Below are 26,787 nucleotides of genomic sequence, written 5' to 3'. Positions count from 1 at the left end.
TAGGTACTATGTGATGAGATACATGAGAGATATAATCACTAATTGGTGCATAGTAGTCATAGATTCGGTACGTATGTTGTGTTTAAATAATTGTTTGAATTATTTTATATAATTCGAGTGATCAAAGTATTAACTTCAATATTTTGGGTTTCATATCAGATTGATACAAGGACCTCATATAATCAACTCAAGTTGGATGAAGTGAGAATGGAGCTTGCTGATTTTTTGGGTGGCCACATGTGATTATGGTGATAGCTAAGGTTCTTTTAGGTTAGATAGACAAGTTTTGTTGATAATGGATATAGGTGAACTTGTTTTGTTGATATTTTGTTGATCCTAGATATAAGTGAAAGACAAGTTTTGATATGGTACACTTTTAGGCTACACATATATTTTGTTTATATCGACATATATGGAAAGTTAAGGCTATTGTTAGAAGTTTGGGCCACAAATACATATGTTGTAATTAAGTATGTAATGATCAACTTATATATGTATGGTTCATTGATACATATATGTAATTTCTTTGATGGAAAGTTTGAGTTGATTTCAATTGTTCAATTAATGTGTATTTTAATGTTGTTAGACTCAAAATGGGTGCAAGATACATTATATGAATATTTTAAAATATATAAATTTTCATTTGAAAAAAAAAAACTTGACAAGCAAAGCATGTCAAGAGTAAACAAATTCTTGACTTATAGAAAATGTCAACAAACCTTATATACTTGATGTTCATAAATTGTCAAATACAATTTCACTTGATACGTAAAAACTGGAAAAAAAAAACCCTTATTCTTGACACCGAAATACTTGATGCATAAAAACTATCAAAAAATCTTATATACTTGATACTTTACCTGTCAAGTATAATTATACTTGATGCTTGTCAAGTAAACCACCTTTATTCTTAATATTGGATTACTTGACACATTGAAAACTGTCAAACAAATACTTGACAGATAAAAAATGTCAAGTAAACCCAATTTTGTAGTAGTTGCTTGTGTTTTTTAGTTCCTTATAATTCCTAAAGTGAACACACATTATCCTGAAACAATGCAGGTTGTGATCATGAGTTCTACAAAACTATATAGACTTTCTTTTGTTAATAAAGATGAAGGTCTTCTAAATTTTTTCTTGGAAAGCTTTTTCCTTTTTTATATTTCAACTGGCAAGACTCTGTCATTCTGATTTCTTTTGCAGATTATTATTGTTAGCAGAGATGCAAATTCTTCCATTGCAAAAAAAGAAGAAGAGGTATAAATATTTAATCAGGGAGATATGCTTGTCATTCTCTTTCATTTTCTAAAACTAAACTTTCACTTCCCCCACCCCCACCCCCCTATTTACTGCTTGTATTGCATCTGCAAAGTTTTTTTTTTTTTAGCATGATTCAAGGGAAAACACTCTTACTCAAACTTGTAGGAACATCTCTCATCATTTCGATCCGGTATTCAGTAGTTTTTGATGGCGCCTTTTTCCTCTTCTATTTTTCTTCCTTTTTAAGAAAGCTAGATAAGAGAATCCATTCATCTGTAGATGAAGTTCTTGATCCTTCATTTGATATTATTAGCATCTAGAAAAAAAAAGTTCAATTTCCCTTGTTAGTTTGCATCATTTTTCTGTTATTGGCTAAAAGACGGTGGGCTGCTTTGTGTTCTTTGGAGAGTAATGAACTTTTTTTCTCTTTTCTTTGATGATACAATATGACATATGTCGGACGTCGGGCTGTTATTTTTTCATCAGGTTGTTGTATGTATGAAGGCTGCACGTCGCACAACGCTTAAAGGTTTTGTAAGAATTAGTTTATTTTCACTAATGATATTTAAATTTTGGTTTGAGGGATTTCATGGCTTTTATGAATCCTCCAAAACTTGTCTGGCTTTAAAGTCTCATGCTTAAACTAAAGACATTGATCTTCTTAATAAATGATTAATTTGACATTGGATAATTGTTTGAGGATATGGCAGGACTAATATTAGCAAAATTAATGGCTCATCCACTGGTCTCTTGCCATACTGCTTTTCCCATCCTTGTAACTCTAAAATTACAGTTTAATCAAGTTTATTGCATTCTGATATGATGTTGTGAAAAATAAAATATCCCTAGAATTTATATATTTATTTTGTTAAGCAAACCAAGTTTTCATTGAAGAGGATGATATAGTTTACAAAGGTATACAAGTAGAGTAGCCGCGAACTCACAAAAAGAGTCCTCGTTGAAATTAAAGATCTGATTACCAAACTTTCTTTCTTTCTTTTTTCAGTTTTTTTTTTCCTTTTCTTTTTTGCTTGTGTCTCTTAGTTTTTGAGGAACCTGTTTCGTTAATCAATCCTACCTTAGGTTTCTTATTTTCCAAATTGTGAACTTTATTAGCAAATGGATAAGATTTGTTGTTTTAGATTTTCGAAAGGTTCATTTATTTTATATTGCATTTATGACCGTAGCTGCACATTATAGCCGAGGAACGTATTTTCTTAATAAAGAGATAATATGCTTGAAGAACTAACTTCGTAAACTGAGATAACTTAATTTTCAATTATTTGTGCAGCCTAATGTTGAAACCCTTACTCTTTTCTGCATGCAGGAAAATACTTATTAAGGGCATGTTATGAAAGAATCCAGAGCATAGACCGAATGTTAGTTTTTCCTCATATTTACATTTTACAGATTTTAAGATTTTTCATATTAGAACAATTTCATCATATGGTAGAAGATTGAACTGTTGTAAAATCTGTAATCATTCATATTAGATGACATAGAGTTAGATAGAACAATTTCTTTATATAGTAGAAGTTTGGATTGTTATAAAGTATGTAATGACCAACTATATAGTTCAATGATATATGCAATTTGTTAAATTTTAGTTATTTGATGGAAAGTTTGGGTTGATTCAATTATTCAATTAATATGAACTTCAAAATAAGTGCAATAATTATATGGGGTATTTCAAATAATACAATTTTTCATTTTAAAAAAAAGCCTTTACATGCAAAAACGTGTCAAAAATTAAATATTTTTATTCTTAACACTAGATTACTTGATAGATAATAAGTGTCAATATTAAGTATTCTTGGTGAATAAATATCAGTTGATCTCAAATACTTGACGTTTATAAAATGTCAAGTACATTTCATCTTAACGCTTAAAATTTGTCAAGAAAAAACTTTTATTCTTGACACTAGATTACTTTACGTATTTAAAAGTATCAAGTAAATAAATATTTGACAGATAAAAAGTATCAAAGTACGATTATTTTTTGTAGTAGTGAAATCAAGATGTAAAAATTGGGAGAGAAGAAAGTTAAAAGAAACTATATAATCTAAGTTATTAGATATTAATGTTAAGGACTCAATATATACGAGATTTGATATACATAGCAGAAGATTCGTGAAACTTTAACTTCCTTCATATATAGTAAATAAAATAGAGAAATTCACGAGCAGTACCCATGTTACTACTTAGGAAATACAAAAATGGCACATCATTTGTACCATATCAAACATATGATGTCAGTTGTTTCATCGGTCAATGTCAACTTAACTTTGAAACTATTTAAACTATTTTCTAAACATCTGATTCTAGAGTGGTGTGTTGCTTTCAAAACTTCAGAGACCACGTTAATTAAGACATCAAACTAAAATTTTAACGACAAAGTTATGTTCATGTTAGCAACAAATTGAAGGTACCTGGTATGATATATGAGGCTATTTTCCCCAACTTGATAACTATTCAACTACCAAACTCTAATTAACTTATCCTAACTTCCATTTTTAAAATTAGAGACATAAGATTTTGTAAAGAAAATACAGATTATAAAACTTCCATTAAAATGTCACACTCATTAACTTAAATGTTAAATTTTAGCAATAAGATTATACCATACTAATTTTTCTAACAGAATTAATTGATCTATAACGAAACAAAAATCTCAGTTCTGAGTATATTTCTATTTTAGGTTATCGAAGTTATGTAATAAAAATAAATCAGACATATTATTAGAGAGGATAGGAAATGAAGAGAGAAAAAAAATGGGTTTGATTGAGTTGTTATGCATTGGTCAATCATCTTATGCTCAAAGTAAAGTGTTCAATATTATGCAATTTGGTGCCAAACCTGATGTAATGACAGATAGCAAAAAGGTACACAAACAACTATTTAGGAAAAAAAACATGTCGGTGAAAATTTAACAGTACCTTACTTTCAGTAGATCTTCAAATTTAATTTGCACAATATTATTAAAAGTTGAGATATTTATTAGATCATTTGTAATGGTTGGATGAGCTATTGAATACAAATTCAACGTAAGAACAAAACATGGAAATAATTGAAGGTGGTTTTTGAGTATTTGCTTTAATTTGTAGGCTTTGAGTATGGCATGCATGGAGTGCAGCATGTGCAAGTAATGGAGGTGGTGTGGTTTTAGTACCAGCAATGGGGAGCTTCATTCAACTTCAAATTGATGGCGACCTTTTGGCTTCCCCCGACAAGGCTTTCGTCTTTGCTTACTATTGGCTCGGAATCTTTCGTGTTAGCAACTTAGCCATCCACGATCAAGGTCGCTCGGTCAGTTGAGGTCAAACTGCTTTGCCTTGCAACACTTGCTCTAAAGGCTCATGCCCTCACCGTCAAAAGTCAATTTTATCCTTTGTTGTTTGTTTTAGATTTTAGATGCACTCCTAAACATATTTGTTGTAACATAAATGTTTGATTTCGTGCAGAATGTGGTACTCCAAGGAGTCAACATTGCAAGGATATTAGAAACATAAAATCCTTTAATAGCAAATCCTGGCATTTTGAATTGAATGGAAGCAATAACATTGTGTTTGATCACGTTACAGTAATTGCACCACCAAACAATCCCATCACAAACGGTGGTATCCACATTAGCATATCTTCCATAGGTGTCACCATCCAAAACTGGTTGATTATTGCCACTGGAGATCACGATTGCATCTCCATTGGGCCTGGAAGCCATAATATTAACATAACTAATGTCCACTGCAGTTCTGGCCATGGATCAGCATTGGCAGTCTCAAAAAGTATCCAAAAGAAGCAGACGTCTATAAGATCAAAATAAGAGACAACAACTTCATCGGCACGCCAAATGGCGTTAGGATCAAAACATGTCATCATCATATCAAAGTGTGTGGTTAGCAACACTGCATTTTTTAACCTCGAAATGCATATTATGTCAATAATCCCATCATCATCGACCAAAAACTATTGCCCCCATGATGCTTGCCATCAAACTAAAGTGGAATGTATGCATCAATTTCTTTAAAATTTGTTTGATTACTAACAAATAAAAGTTGATTCTCTAAAAAAAAAAATGTGCGTGGTTGTCGAGTAAATTAAGAGTACAAATTAAAGAAGTCAAATATGAAGACATAAGATGAAGTTCAAGTATCAAACAAGCAGTAACTTTCGTATGCAGCCAAAGTTTTCCCATGCCAAGGCATAGTGCTAAACAACATTAATCGAAGAAATGACACTTATCTTAAATGCTTATGAGAGTGAAAATCGTCCTTACAAATCAATACAAGTCCTTGCATGCTTCGTCCTCACTCACATGCATCCTAAAAAAATTTCTAATAGGTCACCCAACATAATGAACTTTAGAGTTTCTATGAACGAGCTACTGGAAAGTAAAGTACATCCGTTGCTAGAGGTAGTAACTTTTAATTCTTTTTAAGTCTTTCTTAATTAACCTTACTTTCATTTTTTTTAAGTCCCTTCCATTCAGATGTGATACATGTTCATTCATTGTGCTAGTTTTGTTGAATAATTCTACCAATTTAAGTAATTTCACACATAATTTTGAACATGAGATGAAATTTGAAAATTAAATTTCTCTAGCTTTTTATTAATATATATAGAGGTTTATCATATATTTGGGTAATAACTTGATTCTCCTACTTAAATTATTAGTATAGTTTTTCCCAAAAACAATAGTATTAAAAATAAGTTAGTGTGTTATTGTTAAAATTTAGAGGGAGAAAAATGGAGAGACATCGAAAATAATAGGAATTGTTCCAAAAAATGAGCTGGCACAACCAAAATCCGTAAATCGAGAAAATATAATATTAAAATAATAAAATCTAATATATAAATAAATAAATAAGTTAAGAAATTAAGAAAATCTAAAAAAATTCTACTTTCATGGAATTCTCTCCAAAGTAATCCATCGTAAAGTTCTCTATTGAACACTAACAGTGTAGAGAGACTACCACTAAGAGTGTATACTTAACACAGGGATGAAGGAGGTAGCTTTATTTGAACGTTAAATGTCTATAATACTAAGACACATGGTTTATAATAGGGATATATCTATCTATCTATCTATCTATCTATCTATGTACTATAAATGTAAGAGAAGAAAACGTGCGTACCTTAATTAATATATTAAATCATAATTTAGATAAGGAAATAAATCTAATCCAAATAACATAATATCTAACATACTAATTATTTTTTAGGCTAACTAGAAGAATAGCAAAATCGAAGGTTTACTTTGAATAAATAGCAAAGTTTAATTTAAATTGATAAAATAGCAAAATCGAAGAATATATGAAAATGCCCTAATCTAGTAAAAAAGTTCAACAATGTCTTAAATGCCCTAATCGAAGAATAACTCAACAATGTCTTAAATGTCCTAATCTAGTGAAAAAACTAGCATCCCATATACAATTATTCCACAAACCACAAATACCTCATGATTGACTCAAACTTCCAAAAAACATATATCTCTTAATTGTTTCCTATCAACACAATCAAATCAATTAAAACCTATCAAAATCCTAATTTTCTTCCAAAAGCAGAAATTCATCTCCATCAAAACTCTAAATTCAAAACAAAATTTGGGTAGTTGTTTCATATTTTCTTCAACTCGTGCACGAAAGATTTGTGACTGCTGACAACCTAGCATATGTGACCTCTGGAGTACCCACTATCAGAAGTTGAGCCACTCCCGACGCAGAAAAACGTCGGCAAAAGTGTAAATAACGTCAAGAATTAAGTTTCCGCTGCAGGAAGAGACGTCAGGAAAACCGTTGAAAGCAATGAGTCAGGAGAGAGATTCTCGATGGGTCACCAACATGGCATCAAGAATATATGTCTCATGACGACAATGTTACCGACGTCTTCCATGCATCGAAAACAAGTCATCCCCGACGTCTACATGTCTGCCATCATCTATACATTGAAAATAACTATCCCCGATGTTCGTACCTCTGACGTCAGCCATGCATCAGAAATAACCACCTTCGACGTAACATTCGACCATATTCCCAATGTATGTAGTGCGTCGAGAAATAGTTTATATTTTTTTTATTTTTTTTCTGAAATATTTTTCTATAATATTCACATTCCTTTTTCTGTAATATTTTCCTATTTCCCATTGATTTTCGTAATTCATCGTAATTCAAAGTAAATTGGTAAATTACAAAATACAATATCAAATTGAACAAAAAATTAAATATGATTGCGTAATGAAAAATAGTAAATGTTCATAATATAAAGAAGTTAAATTTTTTAACAAAGTTCATAATACAAATAAAAAATAGTAATCGTTCCAAAAAAAAGTGCACAAAAAGCAGTACAAAATAACGTACGTCTCCTAATAAGTCTCGTACGCCATACTACACCGCGGGTCCTACAATGATACAAAGGTGCCTAAGTTTAATACATATGCATATCATCATTGAATAATGTCATTTCAAGAACTTATGATAATGGAAACATATATACATACTGCAAAGCTAGGGATCATGTGGTGGTTCTTGTTGTACCACTACAAGAAGTGAGGAGACTCCTAACACATAAATACGTCGGTGAAAGTGGCAAAGTCGTCGGAAACTGAATTTTCGATGCATAAAGGGATGTCGGGACGATCGTTAGAAGAAACACGTCGAGAGACAGATTCCTGACGTCTTCGATGTGTCACCAACAAGGCGTTGGGAATAATCTTCTTCCAACGTCTTCGACGCGTCGCCAACAAGGCATCTTCGACATCCACAATTTTGATGTAAGCTATGTGTCGGTAATAACCATCCCCAACCTGACGTTTGCACCATATTTCCGATGTATGTATTGCATCAGGAATATTTTAAATATGTAATCTTTTATTCTTTTTTTGAAATATTTTCCTGTAAGATTTACTTCCTGAAATATTCGCATTCATTTTCAATTCAATTAAAGAAAATTCAAAATAAATTAGTAAATTACGAAATACAAACACAAATTCAGCAAAAAAAAAATTAAATGTTCATAATATAAAGAAGTTCAAAAAATGTAACAAAGTTCATAACAAAATAACGTACGTCTCCTAATAACTTTTGTAGGTCTTACAATGATACAAAAGTGGCTAAGTTTAGTACATATACAAAAGGTTCTACACTGTATATTGTCATTTAAAGAACTTAAGAATAATGGAAACATATATACGTACCGCAAAGCTAAGGATCATGTGATGGTCCTTGTTGTGTCTGACTCATGTCTTCTATGATCTTCCGCATTCGTTCCATTTCTGAAGCTAAGGAATCGTGATTTCTTGTCTGTTAGTTCAATCTGTTGCATAGCTTGATCAAGCTTAGCCTATGATTGGAGCTATACTGTAGACTGCAGACATGAGGTCGTGAAACTGCTCGCACTAGTTGTCTTGCGGGCCTTGGGCATGGGTCCCCAACCACGACCTTTTGAGTAGTCCAATCGTCTACCCAACATCGTCTCGTATATCTCGTCCCTAGTGAGTGACTGAGTACCCTCTAGGATAGGCTGGGACTGGACTTCTAGCATTTGATTATGCAACAAATTTAGAAACTATCTTAGTAAGTAAACAATATATTATATATTAAAGATGACAAATAAGAGCAGAAGTGTTGCTTGGATAACTTACATTTGTATCCTCCGCAGCTTGTGACAGAACGTCTCATCTCGAATGTGTGTTTATCGAAATAACCTCACACGGTCGACCAACTCCCCTTTTTGCTCAACAAGCTCGTGTTGTCATTGTAGAAACGACTTTGACCTGATGCTATGATTGTAAGGCTGCTTCAGTCTAGTAGCCTTGTTCGTCCATGATTGCTCCTACATGAAAACAATTATATTGTTTTATGTCTTATACATATTAAAAGTTGAAATCATAATTAACCATGACAAAGGGTTCAGTTGCTCACCTAGAATGCACGGCTCATGTAGTGGTCATAAAGGTAGTGTCAATCCTCATCACATTCCATCAATAGGTGTGGTGGGTTGGCACGAGCCTTCTCAAAGTCGTTGTACTTTTTGAAGTGTCTATGACAGTCGCCCTTAAACTCTTTAAAGGTGCTGAGCATCTGATGCTCAATGAACCTATTCATTGCTCGACCATTGAAATCAACTACAAAAAACCGCTACACATTACAAAAACAACACATTAGCTTGGTTAACTTAAATATGTTTCAAATGAAAACAGAAATGTGTAGTGGACGTACCTGTAGGTCGACCTTGAAGACCTTGATGCATTCTCTGTCTACGTCCACTCACTTAAGGCAATGGATGGGAAATGTCTTTCCCACACACATGCCTATCGCCTGGCTAAAGTAAACAGCATATGAGGAAATAGGATTTTCCGCGCTACGGGCGATCATCATCAGAATTCATCCATTGGCTACAACGTAGCGCTCCAACTTTAAGAGTCGAGAATACGCACGTCCCCTAGGAGTCGGAGTCGCAGATGGTTGAGAAGTACCTGTTCAATAAATTATAAGAACATATAATGTTGGAAAAAAAGTTGAAATAATCCTAAGTTAAAATGTATATCATTATTAGACTCACTCGAATTTTCGTCCACCGACGACAAACCTCCCGTAAAGTTATCTAAATCTTCTGCAAACTCAAGGAATGTGACATTCGTCTCGTCGAAACCGCTCAGGAATAACGATATACTGCTCGTGGACATAGAAAACAAACATTCAATAAACAAATATGAATACATAACTAGAATTGAAATATAAAAATTACATAAATATGTGGGTACGTGGTTCATGACTATTATTCGTCGTCGTCGCTTGTTCCGCTTACATGTACAAATGTTCATCCACATCGTCGATGAAGTCGTCAGTGAAATGACACACAACCGGTCTTTAAACGATTGTGGGATCAACGTCAGTTCTGCACAAAGTGTCATCCTCTATCTGCTCATCCACTCGATGGCTGACAACGATTTCTAGTGCATTCAGGTGCTCATTGTCAACATCGTTGACTTCTAGCACGTCCCATATGCACTTTCCAATTGTTACCATTTTTTGGATCATCTTGGTAAAAAAACTTGATGTGCTTGTATCGCAAGAATTACACGTTCCTTGGGGAACAAAAAACGAGACGTGTTGAAAGATTTGTATCCTAATTCAACGTGTGTTCTTTGACTTTTGTTGACATCTGTGTCATATCATCGATACTTAAATAGCCAGACATTTCTTCCCAGCGGATATTAAACGTGCAACGCTTCGTTCAGAACACTGTAGAAATTATTCTCGCCACTTCCACTTGCATTGCTTTCACCAATTACCATCACTCCACTGTTTGTGTAGTGCGTCGGAAATCAGGTTCTGACGTGTGAAATCTCAACCCACCCACGATGCATCCATTGTAACAACGAATGTCAAATGATGGTCACATCGCAAGTGAGAAGAAATCGTTTGATAGATTTTCAAATTCATGTAGTTCTATAACCTGGAATCAATGTGACAATGATTATCCACATTCACATGCTTAAATATGTTAAGGCATACATGTCACATGAAAACTTGCTATATATATACCTGTGCTCGAAACCATTAAAAGAATCCCCGTTGATGTCTTTTGTACAAATCAGTAGCATTTTGAGCTTGTTGACGTATTAGCCTCAAATGTTTTCTGACGAGGATGATTATGAGTTTACTTTGTGTAACAACAACGTATATAACAAGTACTCAACAACTATACCTAAGAAATATGAAGATAAGGAATGCTTACTTGCAATACTCCGATACTTTTTCTGCATTATGTTGAGTATGTACCAATGGAAGAGGCGTTTCTCTTTCTGTTCTAGAGTACGAAGACTTGACGCACCTAAGGGTCGTAATTTTTTCTTGAAAATTTCAAACTCACCAATTAACTCGTTCTCTAGAATGGTATCATCATTTTGCTCATCTCTTGTGAATCGAGTCTTTATACCACTTAGGTAACGCGAACAAAAGGTGTTCGATTCACTTATCACATACACTTCTTCAATGGACCCCTCAAAACGTGCTTTGTTTCTAACATACTGTTTCAAAATGCCCAGATTTCTTTCAATGGAATACATCCAACTATAACCTTAGTTTCGTATGGTAAGTGAATGGCTAGGTGTACCAAAACGCCAAAAAAGGTAGGTGAAAATATTCTTCCCAACTTACAAAATATGATTATGATGTCTGCTTGTAATCTGTCCAAATCACTTACTCTTATCATCTGGCATATAAGTGACAAAAAAATTACATAGTTCGATAATAGGACTGTACACGTTTTTTGATAAGAATGCTCAAATACCAATAGGTAGCAGTTGATGCAATAAAACATGACAATCGTGTGTTTTGCGACCTGATATTTTCCTCTCTCTTTCATTCACACATCACAATATATTGGAAACAAATCCATCGGAAAACTTAACTGATTTCAGGAACTTGCAAAACTCAACTCGTTCGTTGCTAGTCAACGTGTAGCTCGCGTGTGACTTAACCAATCGGTTACCAACTTTTATAAGGTATAACTCATTTCTCTTCTTTAGTCTTGTAGGTCCAACCGAGTATTCGTGGTATCCTTGGTTTTCGCTTCAATATTCAACAACGTGCCAACCAAATTGTCACAAACTTTCTTTACAATGTGCATTACGTCAAGTTTGTGATGTAACAGTAGTCTCAACCATTAAAAAAGTTCAAAAAATGCTTCTCTTCGTAAAATTAAGAGTTCTCTTTTTTTTTTCTTATCCTTTTCTGAAGAATGTTTACTCATAACTAGAAACTCCAACTAATCTAGCTATTCTAAAATTTTATGTCCATTCATCACCACTGGAGAAGTCCTATGCTCTACCTTTCCATCGTGTAGCCTACTTCTACGCACATGTGGTTCTTTGAAAAATAGCATCAATATCACATGAAGGATATTCTATCTCGTATCCCGGACGACGATCTATCACCCACGCGTATGGGACATGTCTGATACCCTTTTGGTACTCTACCCTGATAGGTCATCATAAGCTGGAAAGTCATTAATCGTCCATAACAAGGTTGCATGTAGCTAAAAGAATTGACCTATAAGAGAGTCATACTTACGCACCCCGAAATTCCATAACTCTTTCATATAATTATACTCCTCTTTATTCAATGAGCTTCTCAATTTCTCTTCTATTAATCTAAGGACTCCTTTAAGAATAAGTGATAAGGACTTCGCTTTCAAGTCCTAACCTTTGTATCCTTATCATTTGGAGTCGAGTTCTTTCTAATTCGAACGACTCCTTAATAGTGGCAAAATCAGTCTTTATCCAATAAGCTTCTTAAATTCTTTAATCCTTACATTTTGAGTCTCTTTATTCCCAATTTGAAGGGACATAAATAAGGGATAATTCCTTATTCAATGAGCTTCTCAAATTCCTTGATCCTTATCATTTGGAGTCAAGTTATTTCTAATCTTAAGGGTTCTTTCTAAGAATAAGGGATAAGGACTTCGTTTTCCTCAATCAATGGTTGGAGATACATATCGATTTTCCTACCAGGAGATCTACGATCAGGTATGAGTAGTGACATGAAGAAATTCATCTCTTTCATGCATTTTCATGATGGCAAATTGTAAGGAAGTAACACAACAGGCCACATACTGTATGAGGTACTTATATGACCAAATGGATTAAACTCATTTAAAGCTAACCCCAAACGCACGTTCCGTGAATCAGAAGCAAAATCAGGAAATTCACAATCAAAGGGCTTCCATCCCTCCACATCAGCTAGATGTCTCAACACATCATCTGTTTCAACACTTTTATCCTTATGTCATCTCATGTCAACAAATCCTTCCTGCGATAAAAGCAAGCGTTGTAATCTCGGTACCAAAGGAAAGTGGCACAATACCTTATGTAGAATTTTTTTCCTCTATTATGATTAACCTTGTACCAAGCCTCGCCACATGTAGAAAAATGTTTCAAATGAACAAACTCTTTCCAATACAATACATAGTCGTACTTGCACGTGTGAATAGTCTCGTATCCCAACTCCAAGTCACGAAGTTTTTATTTTGCTTCATAAAATGAACTAGGGATAGTACTATTACACATTGGAAACACTGCTCTTAAGAGTTCTAATAACATGTCGAAGGACTTGTTACTCCAACCGTTTAGAACCTTCACATGCATCAACTTAACTAAAAAATTCGAAGAGGAAAATTCAGAACAATCGGTGTACAACTCATTATGTGCTTCATTCAATAAGTCCTTAAACATGTTTGTTGTATCTTCCTCTATATCTATCCTAATATTCCTTGGCATTTCATCCTCCAAACGACCTTTCTCTGTTTCCTCTTCCTGTTCAATCGAGGCTTGTAAACCATTCAACATACCAAACATATCATCTTCTTCGTGAAACTGCCTACTACTAGTTCCATCATCAAAAGGGCTACTACTAGTTCCTTCATCAAAGTTTTCTATACCTCTAAAGCTAACTGACTCTCTATGATACACCAATTATGTGTAGTAAAGGATATTCCAAGAGAAGGTTTACTTTTAGGTTTTAAGTTTATATATATATATATATATATATATATATATATATATTATACATAATCTGGTTGGACTAGGTCAACCCGACCCCTTACTTTGACAACCTAGCAACCCGACTCAACTTCTTTTTTCTCTGATTTTCTAATTCAAACCAACCCAACACAAAATTTAACCCAACCCAACCCTTATGATTTGGGTTGGATAATTTGGATTAGTTGGGTTATAGGTTTTTTGAACACCCTTAACGTCATGCATGGACCATCAGGAATCCTACTCTGAATATAATTAATGTTCGAATTCTTTCTTACGCCTCATGCAGACCATCGGAAAATATGTTACCCATTTCCGACGTCGAACGAGAACCGTCGGAAACAGGTGTCACCATTTTCGATGCCATGCATGGGATGTTGGGATACGTTATATATTTATTTTAATTATGAACTATTCCCGATGCCCTAGACCCAGACGTCAAAAATGTCTTCTTGTTTTCTGACGCTCTTCGTAAAACGTCGGGACAAGGTAATATTAATAATGTTTTTGCGGTGTTCCGACGTAAGTAAAACAACATCGGGAACAAGCGTCTGTCCCAACATTCCTTCTTTCGATGTCATTTTGTGCATCGAAAATCCCTCGATTTCTTGTAATGACCCCTAATGGAGTTCAAACGAGACATGGAAAGATTTGAATTGTTGCAGTTATCCCTAATAAACAGTCAAACAAGACATGGAAAGATTTGAAGGCGGAAAAAGTCTACTTTGAATACATTCTACAAATCCTTGAAACAAAGATGAAAATGGAACATATACCTCAACAACACGATAAGTAAGATACTGGGGATATTCAATCCATCTACCATCCAAAATAGTCTTTACTCGTTGTAAAGCCATAACAAAAACTTGTTTGTTATAATTCTACTATTGTCTTCAAAAACTAATGCTAAACGATGTACTCTAAAGAGATTGTAATTAATCGACAAAAAATGTTAAACAAATAACATAAAGTTTATAAATTTTAAAAATACACATTTTTCGAAATTTAGAATCTTAAAAGAAAATAAAATAAATACTGATATTTCAATATATAATATAAAAAATAAACATTTTCAGAACATTTTTCAAAAATAGATATAAAATTTGAAAATAATGAATGTATTATGCATATAGATTTTAATATATATTTTTTTTATTTATTTTTTAAAAATATATATAACCGCCACCAAAATAGGTTTTTTAAAAAAAATAAAAAGTAATAAAAAAATATTAATAAACGTAAGTTACGCTGAATTTAAGGAATCTAATTTAAAATATAATTCCAAATTGTTATTACAAATATATATTATGTATTATTTAATTATAATTACGATATTGTTAATAAATGGTTTAAAATATAACAAAACAGAGAATCTTGTACATATATTTGCCATTATTATAGGGGAGGTTACTGCAATCTCGTTCGACAACAAAATTCGAGATTTAATTAAGATTTACTAAAGTTGAAGTTTGTTTGTTAATATACCGTCTTTGTGAAATCTGCGATTGTGTGCCTCACGTTGGAGCCATTAAAATACATTGTACTTTGAATCTATGAATTATCATATAACCAGGGGTAGATTCATGATTAATATAATTTAATAAATTGGCACACCTAGCTTTTGCTATTTTTCTTGTTCTTGTCGCCTTTTGTCTATTTCTAAAGTTATCTCTTAGTTTTCTATTGGACTTTTGTCAAGTTAATTGGATTGGATTGCAGGTTTGGTTGAAAAGAAATTTATATATATATATAAGTTTAACTATATTTTATTCATTAGTTTGTGAATTTTTAATAATTTTTCTTTTAGAGTTGTTATGGTATTTGTCTTTGTTATTAAAATTTGTATTAAATATCATAGATATTTGGTACTTTATATTCGAGTTTAATGAGGTTTTAGTAAATCATGTGTTATCGATAAACTTACATAATTATAATAAAAAGAAAAAAAAGTTATAACTTGACAACTGATCAACCCAACATAACTTAAATTTTTAGGAATTGGGTTGGGTTGGAGAGTTTTTTTAGGATTTGGGTTGTTAATCCAACCAACCCGAATTTTCGGGTTAGTCTAAAAAACACCTCAACTCAATCCAATCTGACTATGTATACCTCTAATGTGTGAACTTTAGTTTCATGATTATACAATAAAATCCTAACATTGTATATAACAATATAACAATAAGTGTCAAGATCTTTGAACTAGATGATTTTACAAATTAAATTTAGTTAAAAAAAACAACATACCTTGATCCATGAATAATCTTGTTGAGGAATTATGTTTCTCTCACTTGGCCTACCTTTAGAACTTAATTTCGGTTTTTTGATGTGAAGAATAAACTACTTAATGAGGTAGTGAGAGGATTAATCCCTAAGGTTCTATTTATAGACACCACCCAGTTTAATTAAGGCATTATCTTTTAACTTAATGGACCTAACAAAATAATAGGCCTAAAATAGATAAATAGCATATAATGCAATTGGGCCACATTAATAATATTATTATATTTAAAATAAATCTAACATTCTCCAACTTGGTCCATCAACATTATTTACCATATACGTTCATAAACATAATGCGCAAAATTAAACTTCATAACATATCATGTCAAGTCAAAGAAACTATTAAAGAATCATTGTGGTCATACATCATTTTATTAACATACTCCTTTCCATGTATCATTGAAATAGTTCTTCTATTATCATGATCTATAATAAAGATAATCAATAATGGTCCAACAATAACTGTCTTTATCAAAGACGATGTCTTGTTTGGTTTACATAAATCATTTATGCATATACTAATCATAAGAACAGAGCCATAAGATAAAATCAGAAACAATAAACAAATGAGCTCAAACTGTCAAATAACATAATCATGATTTCAATAATGATATCTACTAGTGCCCACATGTTTAACATGATCATTAAATGTCTATGGAAGCAATCATTTAGATAGTAGATATGCAATCATAAGTTTAATGCTAATGTGTTTGATTGACACTATTTGTTTCTGAACTTCTTTTTTAACGACAAAGTATTTTAATTTCATACGTTTAGAACCTTTAGAATACTTGTCATTTTTCTTTCAGAAGAAAACTGCAAAATTATCACAATAAACTCTCAGTAGCTTGAAAATATTATCGACAATTTCAAGTCCTGAGATAAAGTTCTACAGCCATAAAACATGAATTATAGTCTCAAAGTATGCTACAATACGTTGCTTCACACTTTTTCATGAAATTGCTTCTTCAGCTAATAGGAACATATAGCAAAAAGTGGATTTTTATATATCCATGCATCCGACAAAATCTGAATCTAAATATCCAATCACCTCAAGATGATCAGATCTCTTGTAAGTAAGCATATAGAACAAGGATTATAATTAAACTTACTCCCACTGATTCTTAGGTATATACATCGATCAACGATGTTTTCTTTAAAACCAAAAGATATGATGGTATCATTGCACTTAAGTTATCATTGTTTGGAAGCTTGTTTAAATCCATATATTGACCTCTTTAATTTACACACCATATGTTCCTTTCCTTCTACCATAAAACCTTCTGGTTGATCCATAAATATTTCTTCATCTAAATTCCCATTTAGAAAGGTAGTTTTTACATTAATTTGATGAAACTCTAAATTATAATGAGCTACTAAAGTCATAATAATTCTTAATGAGTCCTTTTACGAGATAAGAGAAAATGTCTTTTTGTAGTCAATGTCATATTTCTGAGTATAACATTTGCCAACAAGTCTAGCCTTATGTCGTTCAATACTGCCATTTGAGTCAAGTTTTGTCTTAAAGACCCATTTACACCCAACTCTTTTACTTTTCTTTAGGCAATTCCACAAGGTCCTAGACTTCATTATCATTCATTAATTTTAACTCTTCTTTCATGGCATCTAACCATTTGATAAGATTTCCTTCTTTAATGGCTTGTGAAAACAAAACTAGATCATTATTAATACTTGAGTCAAATTCCAACTAATGCAAATAAACCACATAATCATAAAAAAATTGTTGATCTTCTTTTATCTTACAAATCTTCTTAATTCTATTTCTTGTGGTCCCTCAGTTACAGGTTCATTTGTATAACATCATTATGTGGTGTTTGACCATTAATTTGTTCTTCTTGTGGATTATTAGTAGAGTCAAAAACTACAAGAACAACAACTTGAAAATAAGTTATAGATGAATGAATTTTCACCCTAACTTCTTGAATTTCCACCCTAACTTCTTGAATTTTCACTTTACATGGTTCCAAACTCCCACTAATTACGTTATTCTCAATGAATCTTACATTTCTAGTTTCAACTATTCACATATTGTGGTTAGAACAAAAAAATCTACACCCTTTTGATTTTTTTGGATAACCAATGAAGAAACCACTGGTTGGTTTTGAATACAGTTTCCTTTCATGAGGATTATAAATTCTTACCTCTGCTTCACAACCCCAAACATGCAGGTGCCTTAAACTAGGTTTCCTTACTGTCCACAATTCAAAAGATGTCTTTAGAACTGACTTACTAGGAACCATGTTTAATAAATATTAAATAGTAAATAAATATTAAGCGATTCTTAATGCATACATTCACAAGGACATAGGTAAAGACAAATTAGTTAACATGCTTCTAACTACATTCATTAATGTACGATATTACATTTTTTTGCAACACCATTTTGTTGTAGTATTCCTAGTATTGTGTATTAAGCACATATACTATGACTTTCTATGAATTTAGCAAATGGGTCAAAACAATGTGCTTTCTCTTCATATTTTTCATAAATTTTATAAAAGCTTTGGCATTTTCAATATGTAATTGTGGACTTGATATTGTTTACTACAATCATTCACATAAACATTAGGCTCAATCTATTTGATCTTTCCCAAGTATTATAAAAAGATCTATCCTCATCACTGCTAGAAGCTAAAGTAAGTGTAGCAGGTTTCTCACTTAAGAGTGTTAAATAATCAAGATCTAAAACTCCTAGATGGAATCGGATTTGTTTGCACCAATTAGAGAAATTGAGTCCATTATACTTGATTATAGATATAACATGCGAATTAATAAAAACGGGAGCAGATGATGCAATTACAAAATAGATATGCTTATACATTATTGCTTTGAGAAATAAACATAAAGATACAATATATATTCAGATAATATTAAATAATCATTAACTTATACACTGAAGTTCTTTGGAAGGCACAACAATGTACGATATTTATACTTAACTGATGCTAGATTTAGTTTCATATAATTGGTAATTTAAATGTCCAAATTAGATACATTAGTTATCTTTGGAGATATTAATAATACCTAACCAAAAACCTCAATTAATCACAATAAAATTCAAAATTATAAAACTATTAATTACCTTTGGACAAATTAAATGTTTTATAATAACGAAAATCAATACACTCAAGACAAATCATTAATGTTTCATAATATCATCTCATTTATTAGCATCACATGAATATGAGTTATTGAATCAACTTTAATTTGATATCTAAAGATTTACCAATTTGGTCACTTTTGTGACTAACAAACTGTTCATAACATAGATATTATGATAAAACAATTCTAATTAACCACCATAAGATTCAAAATTATAAAGCTACTAATTACCTTTGAGCAATTTAAATGTTTTATAACAATGAAAATCAATATATACTCATAATAATATCTTTATGTTTCATAATATCATATGATTCATCATCATCACATAAATATGAGTAATTGAGTTTAACCTTAATTTGATATCTATTGAACTTGCTAATTTGGTCATTTTGGTGACTGACAAATTATTCATAATATAGATATCATATTAAAATAATCACAAATAATTATTTCCTTAATTTGCAAAACACTATCAATGGAATATCTACAAGACTTACTAATTTGGTCACTTTGGTAACTAACAAATTATTTATACTATAGATATCAAATAATTACAAACAAATACATGCTTTAAATTATTTGTCATTTAAACATAACGTAAAATGACAATAAAACATAATTCATTGTACCAAACTTTATGAAATTTAAACAAGCATAATTTATTATATTTTAAATTTAAGAAACTCAATCATGAAAAAATTAGTAACATTAATGTAGTAATTAAGAACGTAATTAAATCTGGGATAACTTTAGATCCAAAAAAAATTGAATTTTGGAAAACCGGCCCTAATTTTGATAGTGTGATTATTTTGGGTAAATTATCTCTTGATAATATCTTTATCTTCCTTTTTATATTTTAATTTTCTTTTTCATAATAAGAATGTAAAAGATTTTCCATGATGAGATAAAAGATTTTTCTTTTTCTTAATAAGAAAATAAAAGATTTTTCTTCGATTTCTAAAACTTATTTCTTCAATTTTTAAAATAAAAGATTCCTTATTAAGTCTAATTTGATATCTATATAACATACTAATTTGGTCATTATGGTGACTAACAAATTATTCCTAACATATAGATATCAAATAACATAATTTCCAAGTGATTTTAATCTCAAAATTTGCAAAAATATTAATATTGCAAATAATGTTATCAAAACTCTCATCCAATTTAAACGTAATTTAGTCACTAGGATAAGTGGATATAATTAATACATGATCATCAATTTAAACATAAATTAAATGTGTATGTACTAAATATAGTCCCTCATTTTCAAATTAAAATCTAAATTTTAATTCTTAAAAATAGATTTTAGTTCTTTTAATTATTGATTACTATATTAATTTAACTTAGGCCATTGTGGCAGGTTAAATTTCTTTCCGTTCTTCCAACAATCATAAATAAACTCATTTGAAATTGATGATTAAACCTTCCCGATCAAAGATACAAACTTTATCGATTTTATTAAAATTTCAATTATCAATGAAATTTTACAAGGTTGGAAACTTCTTTAAATTTAAGAAAACATGCAGGAGAAACATTAAAAAAATATTAATCATCCAGGTAAAATCACAAGTTCTCAACTTGGCTCTAATAACACATTTAATTTATGATTATACAATAAAACCCTAATATTCTATATAACAATAAGTGTCAAGATCTTTGAATTAGACAATTTTACAAATTAAATTTAGTTAAAGAACAACATACTTTGATCAATGAATAATCTTATTGAGAAATTGTGTTTTTCTCGCTTGAATTTTTTAAAACTTAATTTAGGTTTTTTGATGGGAAGAAAAAACTACTTAATGAGGCAGTGAAAGAACCAATCATAGTGTTTAATTAGAGCATTATCTTTTAATCTAATAGGCCTAATAAAATAATAGGTCCGAAAAGATAAATAGCATATAATGCAATTGGACCACATTAATAATAATATTATATTTAAAATAAATCTAACATCTAATAATTTAAAAAATTTGTTGTTCAAGTTATAACCTACTATATTATATATTTTTTAATTTAATGAAAAAGAATCGAATGTAATATAAAATACTACAATTATTAAAAAAATTTACACTTTATTATAAATTTCATTTACAAATTTCAAATATAGATTTGAAGACAACAAACACATTGAAACACATATGTTGAACGTTCACTTAAAAACGTAGGGGGCCATTTTCACATTTTTTTAAGAGAAATGGCATAAGTCGGAAGGTTAGGACTTCCGATAGAAGCCTAAAATTGAACCTAGCACAGCAAATTTATTAAAAAAGGGCTAGAGAAAAGCCCGAGAGTTAATTACCAAAAGCGTTGAGATTTAAAGCAATTGTTGCAGCCGAATAGCTTTTAAAAAAAGGATCTCTACTGCACCAGTTGCATACGAGATTTCTACACTCTTCCCATAAGTTTAAAATAGATTTTTGATAGCTAAAAATACCAAAAAATCTATTGTTTCTCTCATACCAAATACTCCAAAGAATGGCAATAATCCAAAAAAAAAACCTTGTGTTTTGATATGGAGTATTTAAGAGAGAGGATGAAGGAGAAGAGGGCGTCCAAACTGTCCGGGGCGAAGGATAAATTAAGGATCCGTTGGAGCGAATTCCAGAGGGGCTCTGCTGCACTGCAACGGAGAAATAGGTGAGGGCCGGTTTCGTTTTCCTTGTTGCAAAGAACACACCAATTTGTTTGGAGAAGAGTATTTGGCATTCTTCTTTGGATAACCTCCATTGTATTGACCCCTTTGTGAATCAGGGACCACATGAAGAACTTGATCTTCATAGGGATGCTGGTTTTCCAGATATTATTTAAAAGCTTAGCTTGAGGATCTATAGGGACTTGTTCGTACTGACTCGAAATGACCCTTTTTGTGGAGGTGACGGAGAATATCTTGTTGGTTTCAGGAATCTAGGTAGGCTTACTCAATCCTCTATTGACCCTTGGTATAGGAAGATTCTCCTTAATTTTAGCCCAAATGCATCTTTCTCTATCATTCAGCTATCTTCTGAAATTAATGGACCAAGAATTTTTGTTTGTGTTCCACGCTTCTTTGATTGAAACTTCTTTGTCGAGGGAAAGAGCAAAAAGCCTAGGAAAAGCGATAGAGAGACAACCTTCTTGATTCAAATTAGAATGCTAGAAAGAAATTTGGTCTCCATTGTTTATTTCCCAATTTTGGTTGTTTTTTAACCACTCAATAACTTTTATGATAGATCTCCACGGAGCTTTGGAGGAACTAAAAGGGCCGTTGGAAGGAATGTCTCCAATGTGCTCACCTTTGTACTTAGATTGAATTAGTTTCCTCCAAAGGGCAGTAGGTTCCATATAGAATCTCCAGAGCCATTTTGTTAGGAGGGCTTGATTAGTCTCTTGAAGCTTTGGAATACCCAGTCCTCCTTCCTCTTTCGGCTTTGTAACTTTTGTCCAATTGACTAAATGTGATCCTTTTAACCCGCTGCTGTCTTTCCATAGAAATTTTCTCCATAATTTTTCTATATTTTTGCACGTAGAAGAGGGAGCTTGAAAAACAGAGAGCTGATTGATGGGTAAAACTGCTGAGGGAAGATTTTATTAGAGTAAGTTTACCTCCTTTGGAAATGTGCGCGTACTTCCAATTGTTGAGCTTCTTTTGAATCTTATCTTCAATGTGTCGCCAAAAAAGCTTAGAATTTGGATTGCCACCAAGGGGCACTGCCAAATAGGAGAGGGGGGAAGTTTACATATATTATAGATCACATCAAGTTGGAGTACAACTATTTATAACCTACAATTAAGTACAGTAAATACTACTAAAAGTGAGTTTAGTTCAACGGCTAGTGATATGTGAGACATTCGATCTCTTATTCCCACAATTTTCGTATTAAAAAAGAGTAGTAAATACATTTAGAAAAGAGGCATTTTCAAATATAGTAAAATAAACTAAAATACTTACAAAATAAATATTACTGATAGAAACATATCAATATTTATCATTAATAGAATTCAAAATAAATTTTGTTATATATCGTACATATTTTATTAAATTTGTTATTTTTTACGATTCTTCATTCAAAAACTTTATTTACTATTTGTTACGGGTTCATTATTTGTCTCTCTCATTCTTTTTTCCTTTGTCACGGCGTTAACTAATTTCTGTCCAAATAAAAAAAAAATTAACCTCAAATATAAACCATAATCTTATTCCAAACACTAACTTTATTATAAGTTATGACCAACCTTGATATCTTATATAGAAAAAACATAAAACATAATCCAATTCACAGCTAACAACACAATGATTAAGTTGGGAATGAAATTTAATGTTTTGATCTTTTCTATAAAAAGAACATATACCATTTTTAACTCCTTTTTAAGATATACCATTGTCTATGAATATTATAGAATAGAATTAAATATGTGCCACTCTTCTACAAATCTTAACCGTGGGCCGATTTGAGGACAACACTTACATTATCGTTTCATGCCCTAAAAGAAAGTGTGTAAAATGATAAGGGTCAGTAGTAACGATATGATGAAAAGAAAATTTTGTACTATATATGTATAACCTTAGATGAATATGTTGCAAACCAAATGAAATTGTAGATGTATTTCATTGAATATAAACTACAAACCACCATTTTTCATCGATTTGATCTCCGATCTCACAATTATGTTAAAAAATAAAGTAAAGAAAAACAAAATAAATTGAGGAAAGGCAAGACCAAAATTTTCTTTTCAGAAGGGTAGATTCTGATTGATGTAAAAATGTCATGGTTTATGAATAAAAATCATTATAGAGATTTCCTAATAAAATAGATGAACCTATAAAAGAATAAAACAACTCAGTTTTGAGAGTTATTCCAGTTTTGGTTGTTAAAATTCACTTATAAATATGAAAAACAATGAGACCAAAAATCAACAATATAATTTTTGAGAGAGATATTTTTTTTTTGAAAAATGGGTTTGAATTCTTTAATGCCCATTATAATATTATTACTCTGCATTTTTAAATATTGTAATGCTCAATCTAAAGTGTTCGATATTATACACTTTGGTGCCAAACCTGATGGAAAAACAGATAATAGTAAGGTAAAAAATTTTTTATTTTCAATATAAAACTGCATGTACTTTAAAATTCAAATCAAATAGCTTTCTAATTTAAAAGAATGTTTATCTTCTTGTTTTAAATATTTATATCATATATCTTTTATTAATTTACAAATTAATGATAGAAAAAAATTGTTTTATAGAGGTAGTTCTTGTTTTTTAGTTTTTGAGAAACAAAAGGAGAAGTGTGTGTATATATGTGTGTGTTTCTTGTTGGTTTCTAATTTTATTTGACATCCAATAGTTATTTGTAAGTATAATTAATTTTTCTTTAAGAAAAACCATGGTTACTCTATTATTAGGAGTCCTGGAATAAAAGCTAAACCTTATTGGATTCTTAAATATGGTCTTACGTGTGTATATATATTTGGAGAATTAATTATAAACGGTAAAATTGTTTAAAATATCTATAAAATAAAGTAAATTTTCAAATTCTATCAAATGGCATTAGTTGATTTGTTTGTATAAATAATAGGCATTAAGTAGTGCATGGAGTGGAGCTTGTGAAAATAATGGAGGTGGTGTTGTTTTAATACCAGCACAAGGAAGGTTTTTGGTTTTGCCATTGTTGCTTCAAGGTCCATGCCATGGCGTTATTCGTATACAGCTTGATGGCGAACTGTTGGCTCCCTCTGATAAGCAATTTGCTACCGGCGACTATTGGCTTAGTATCCAAAATGTCAACAACTTGTTCATCGATGGTTTGGGTCGCTTGACCGGCAGTGGTTCTTCTGCTTGGCCCTCCCACTCCGCTAACCGTCCTATCGTAAGGTTCCATCTTTCTGTTTCATTTTTCTCTAACAGTTTACCTATATTACATTTACTTTTGTTTCTATACAGCATTCTATCTCAAATTTCTATTCAACTATATAATTTTAGAGAATTAAATTGTTGCTCTCAATACTTGGATTTTGGGTTTGAGACTTTGAGAGTTGATTTTCTTTATTTGGAAAAAAATCGGTATTTGTTTTTGTTGACTTTAAACTAGATTTTGCGATCATCTTTCTCATTTATTTTAAATGCAATATATAATGGTCTGATTATCCTATGTAGTCTATGAAACTCAATAATATCAACACTGCAAGTATCAAGAACATAAGCTCCTATGATAGCAAACTCTTCCATTTCGCTGTGCATGGATCTCGAGATGTCACGTTTGATCATATAACAGTGGTAGCTCCAGGAGACAGTCCCAACACAGATGGAATCCACATTTCATCGTCAAGTGGTATAAACATCATGCATTCGACAATCGGTACTGGAGATGATTGCATCTCATTGGGCCCTGGAAGCAAATCCATCAACATAACTAACGTTTATTGTGGTCCTGGTCATGGAATCAGCATTGGTAGCCTTGGAAAGTACCCAAACGAAGAAAATGTCTTCGAAGTCACGGTAAGAGACTCCACATTTGTTGGCACAACCAACGGTGCGAGGATCAAATCATGGTCGTCTTCGTATTCCAGCATGGTTAGCAAGGTCACATTTGTCAATCTCCAAATGAACAACGTCAAAAATCCTATCATCATCGATCAAAGTTATTGTCCAGACTCTTGTGGTCCAAATGATATGGTATAGTATATAAGATAATTTAAGAGCATTAATTAGGGTTATAGCAAATAATAAAAATGGTAATACAACGAATGTAACATATTGATTCTAAAGCAAAAGATTATGGTTTTTATGGTTGGCAGAGTAAATCAAAGGTGCAGATTGAAGATGTGAGATATGAAGGCATAAGGGGGAGTTCAAATACACAAGTGGCAGTAGATTTCGAATGCAGCCAAGTTCTTCCATGTCAAGGCATAGTGTTACAAGACATTAACCTTACTTTCAATGGTGGTGGCCAATCAACTTCCATTTGTCATAATGTTAAGGGTTCTACTTTTGGCCAACAATTACCTCCCTCTTGCCTTTAATTAATTACTTTGTGTTCCTTTTTTTCTTTTCTTCCACACTACAGAGAGGATGAATGGAGAAGAGGAATTTTAGAAACTAATTTAATAAGAAGTAGTTCCCCATCAAAACGATTGTTGATTGTTTGTACGTTGTTTGATTGGCTTGCTTCCATGTTACACACATAAAAGTGGTTTCATTAAATATGGTTTTTTTTATGTTGCACACCTAGTAGAAAAAGGACCTACAATGACAATTAAATGCTGTCATTAAAGGTTTTCGTGACAGTTTTTTGCAGTCATTGATGCGGCAGTCATGGAGAGTATTTTATGACAGTTGTATAAAACTGTCACGAAATGTGGTTTCCATGACATATAATAACTGTCACGAATGAAATATTTTATGACATGTTATAACAGTCACTATTTATTTACGATAACAGTTAATAACTATCACAGTCTATGTTTTATAACAAAGTATAACTGTCATTATTTATTTTCGATGACAGTTCATAACTGTCATTGTTTATATTTTATGACAGCTTATAACTATCATAGTTTACATTTTATGATGGAGGATAACTGTCATTGTTAATATTC

The 26,787-nt window shown here is 31.6% G+C and overlaps 1 protein-coding gene across 1 annotated transcript; it reads left to right on the top strand.

Moving 5' to 3' along the window:
- Window positions 1–4,434: 4,434 nt before the first annotated feature.
- Window positions 4,435–26,211, top strand: LOC127149748 (exopolygalacturonase-like). The gene is made up of 6 exons (XM_051085617.1): window positions 4,435–4,558; window positions 4,722–5,042; window positions 24,219–24,274; window positions 24,768–25,058; window positions 25,346–25,864; window positions 25,987–26,211. Exons 1-6 carry the CDS (start codon window positions 4,435–4,437, stop codon window positions 26,209–26,211), a joined length of 1,536 nt encoding a protein of 511 aa, XP_050941574.1.
- Window positions 26,212–26,787: the final 576 nt, after the last annotated feature.

This window comes from Cucumis melo, chromosome 6, assembly GCF_025177605.1.
Source record: "Cucumis melo cultivar AY chromosome 6, USDA_Cmelo_AY_1.0, whole genome shotgun sequence".
NCBI classification, from domain to species: domain Eukaryota; kingdom Viridiplantae; phylum Streptophyta; class Magnoliopsida; order Cucurbitales; family Cucurbitaceae; genus Cucumis; species Cucumis melo.
This window is presented reverse-complemented; position numbering and strand designations above follow the sequence as displayed.

Excerpts from the sequence above, each read along its gene's own strand:
- LOC127149748 (XM_051085617.1), top strand. The coding sequence starts at position 4,435 with ATGGGGAGCTTCATTCAACTTCAAATTGATGGCGACCTTTTGGCTTCC. Across the intron at positions 4,559-4,721 it reads CTTAGCCATCCACGATCAAG|AATGTGGTACTCCAAGGAGT; the intron begins GTCGCTCGGTCA and ends GATTTCGTGCAG. Across the intron at positions 24,275-24,767 it reads GAAAAACAGATAATAGTAAG|GCATTAAGTAGTGCATGGAG; the intron begins GTAAAAAATTTT and ends TATAAATAATAG.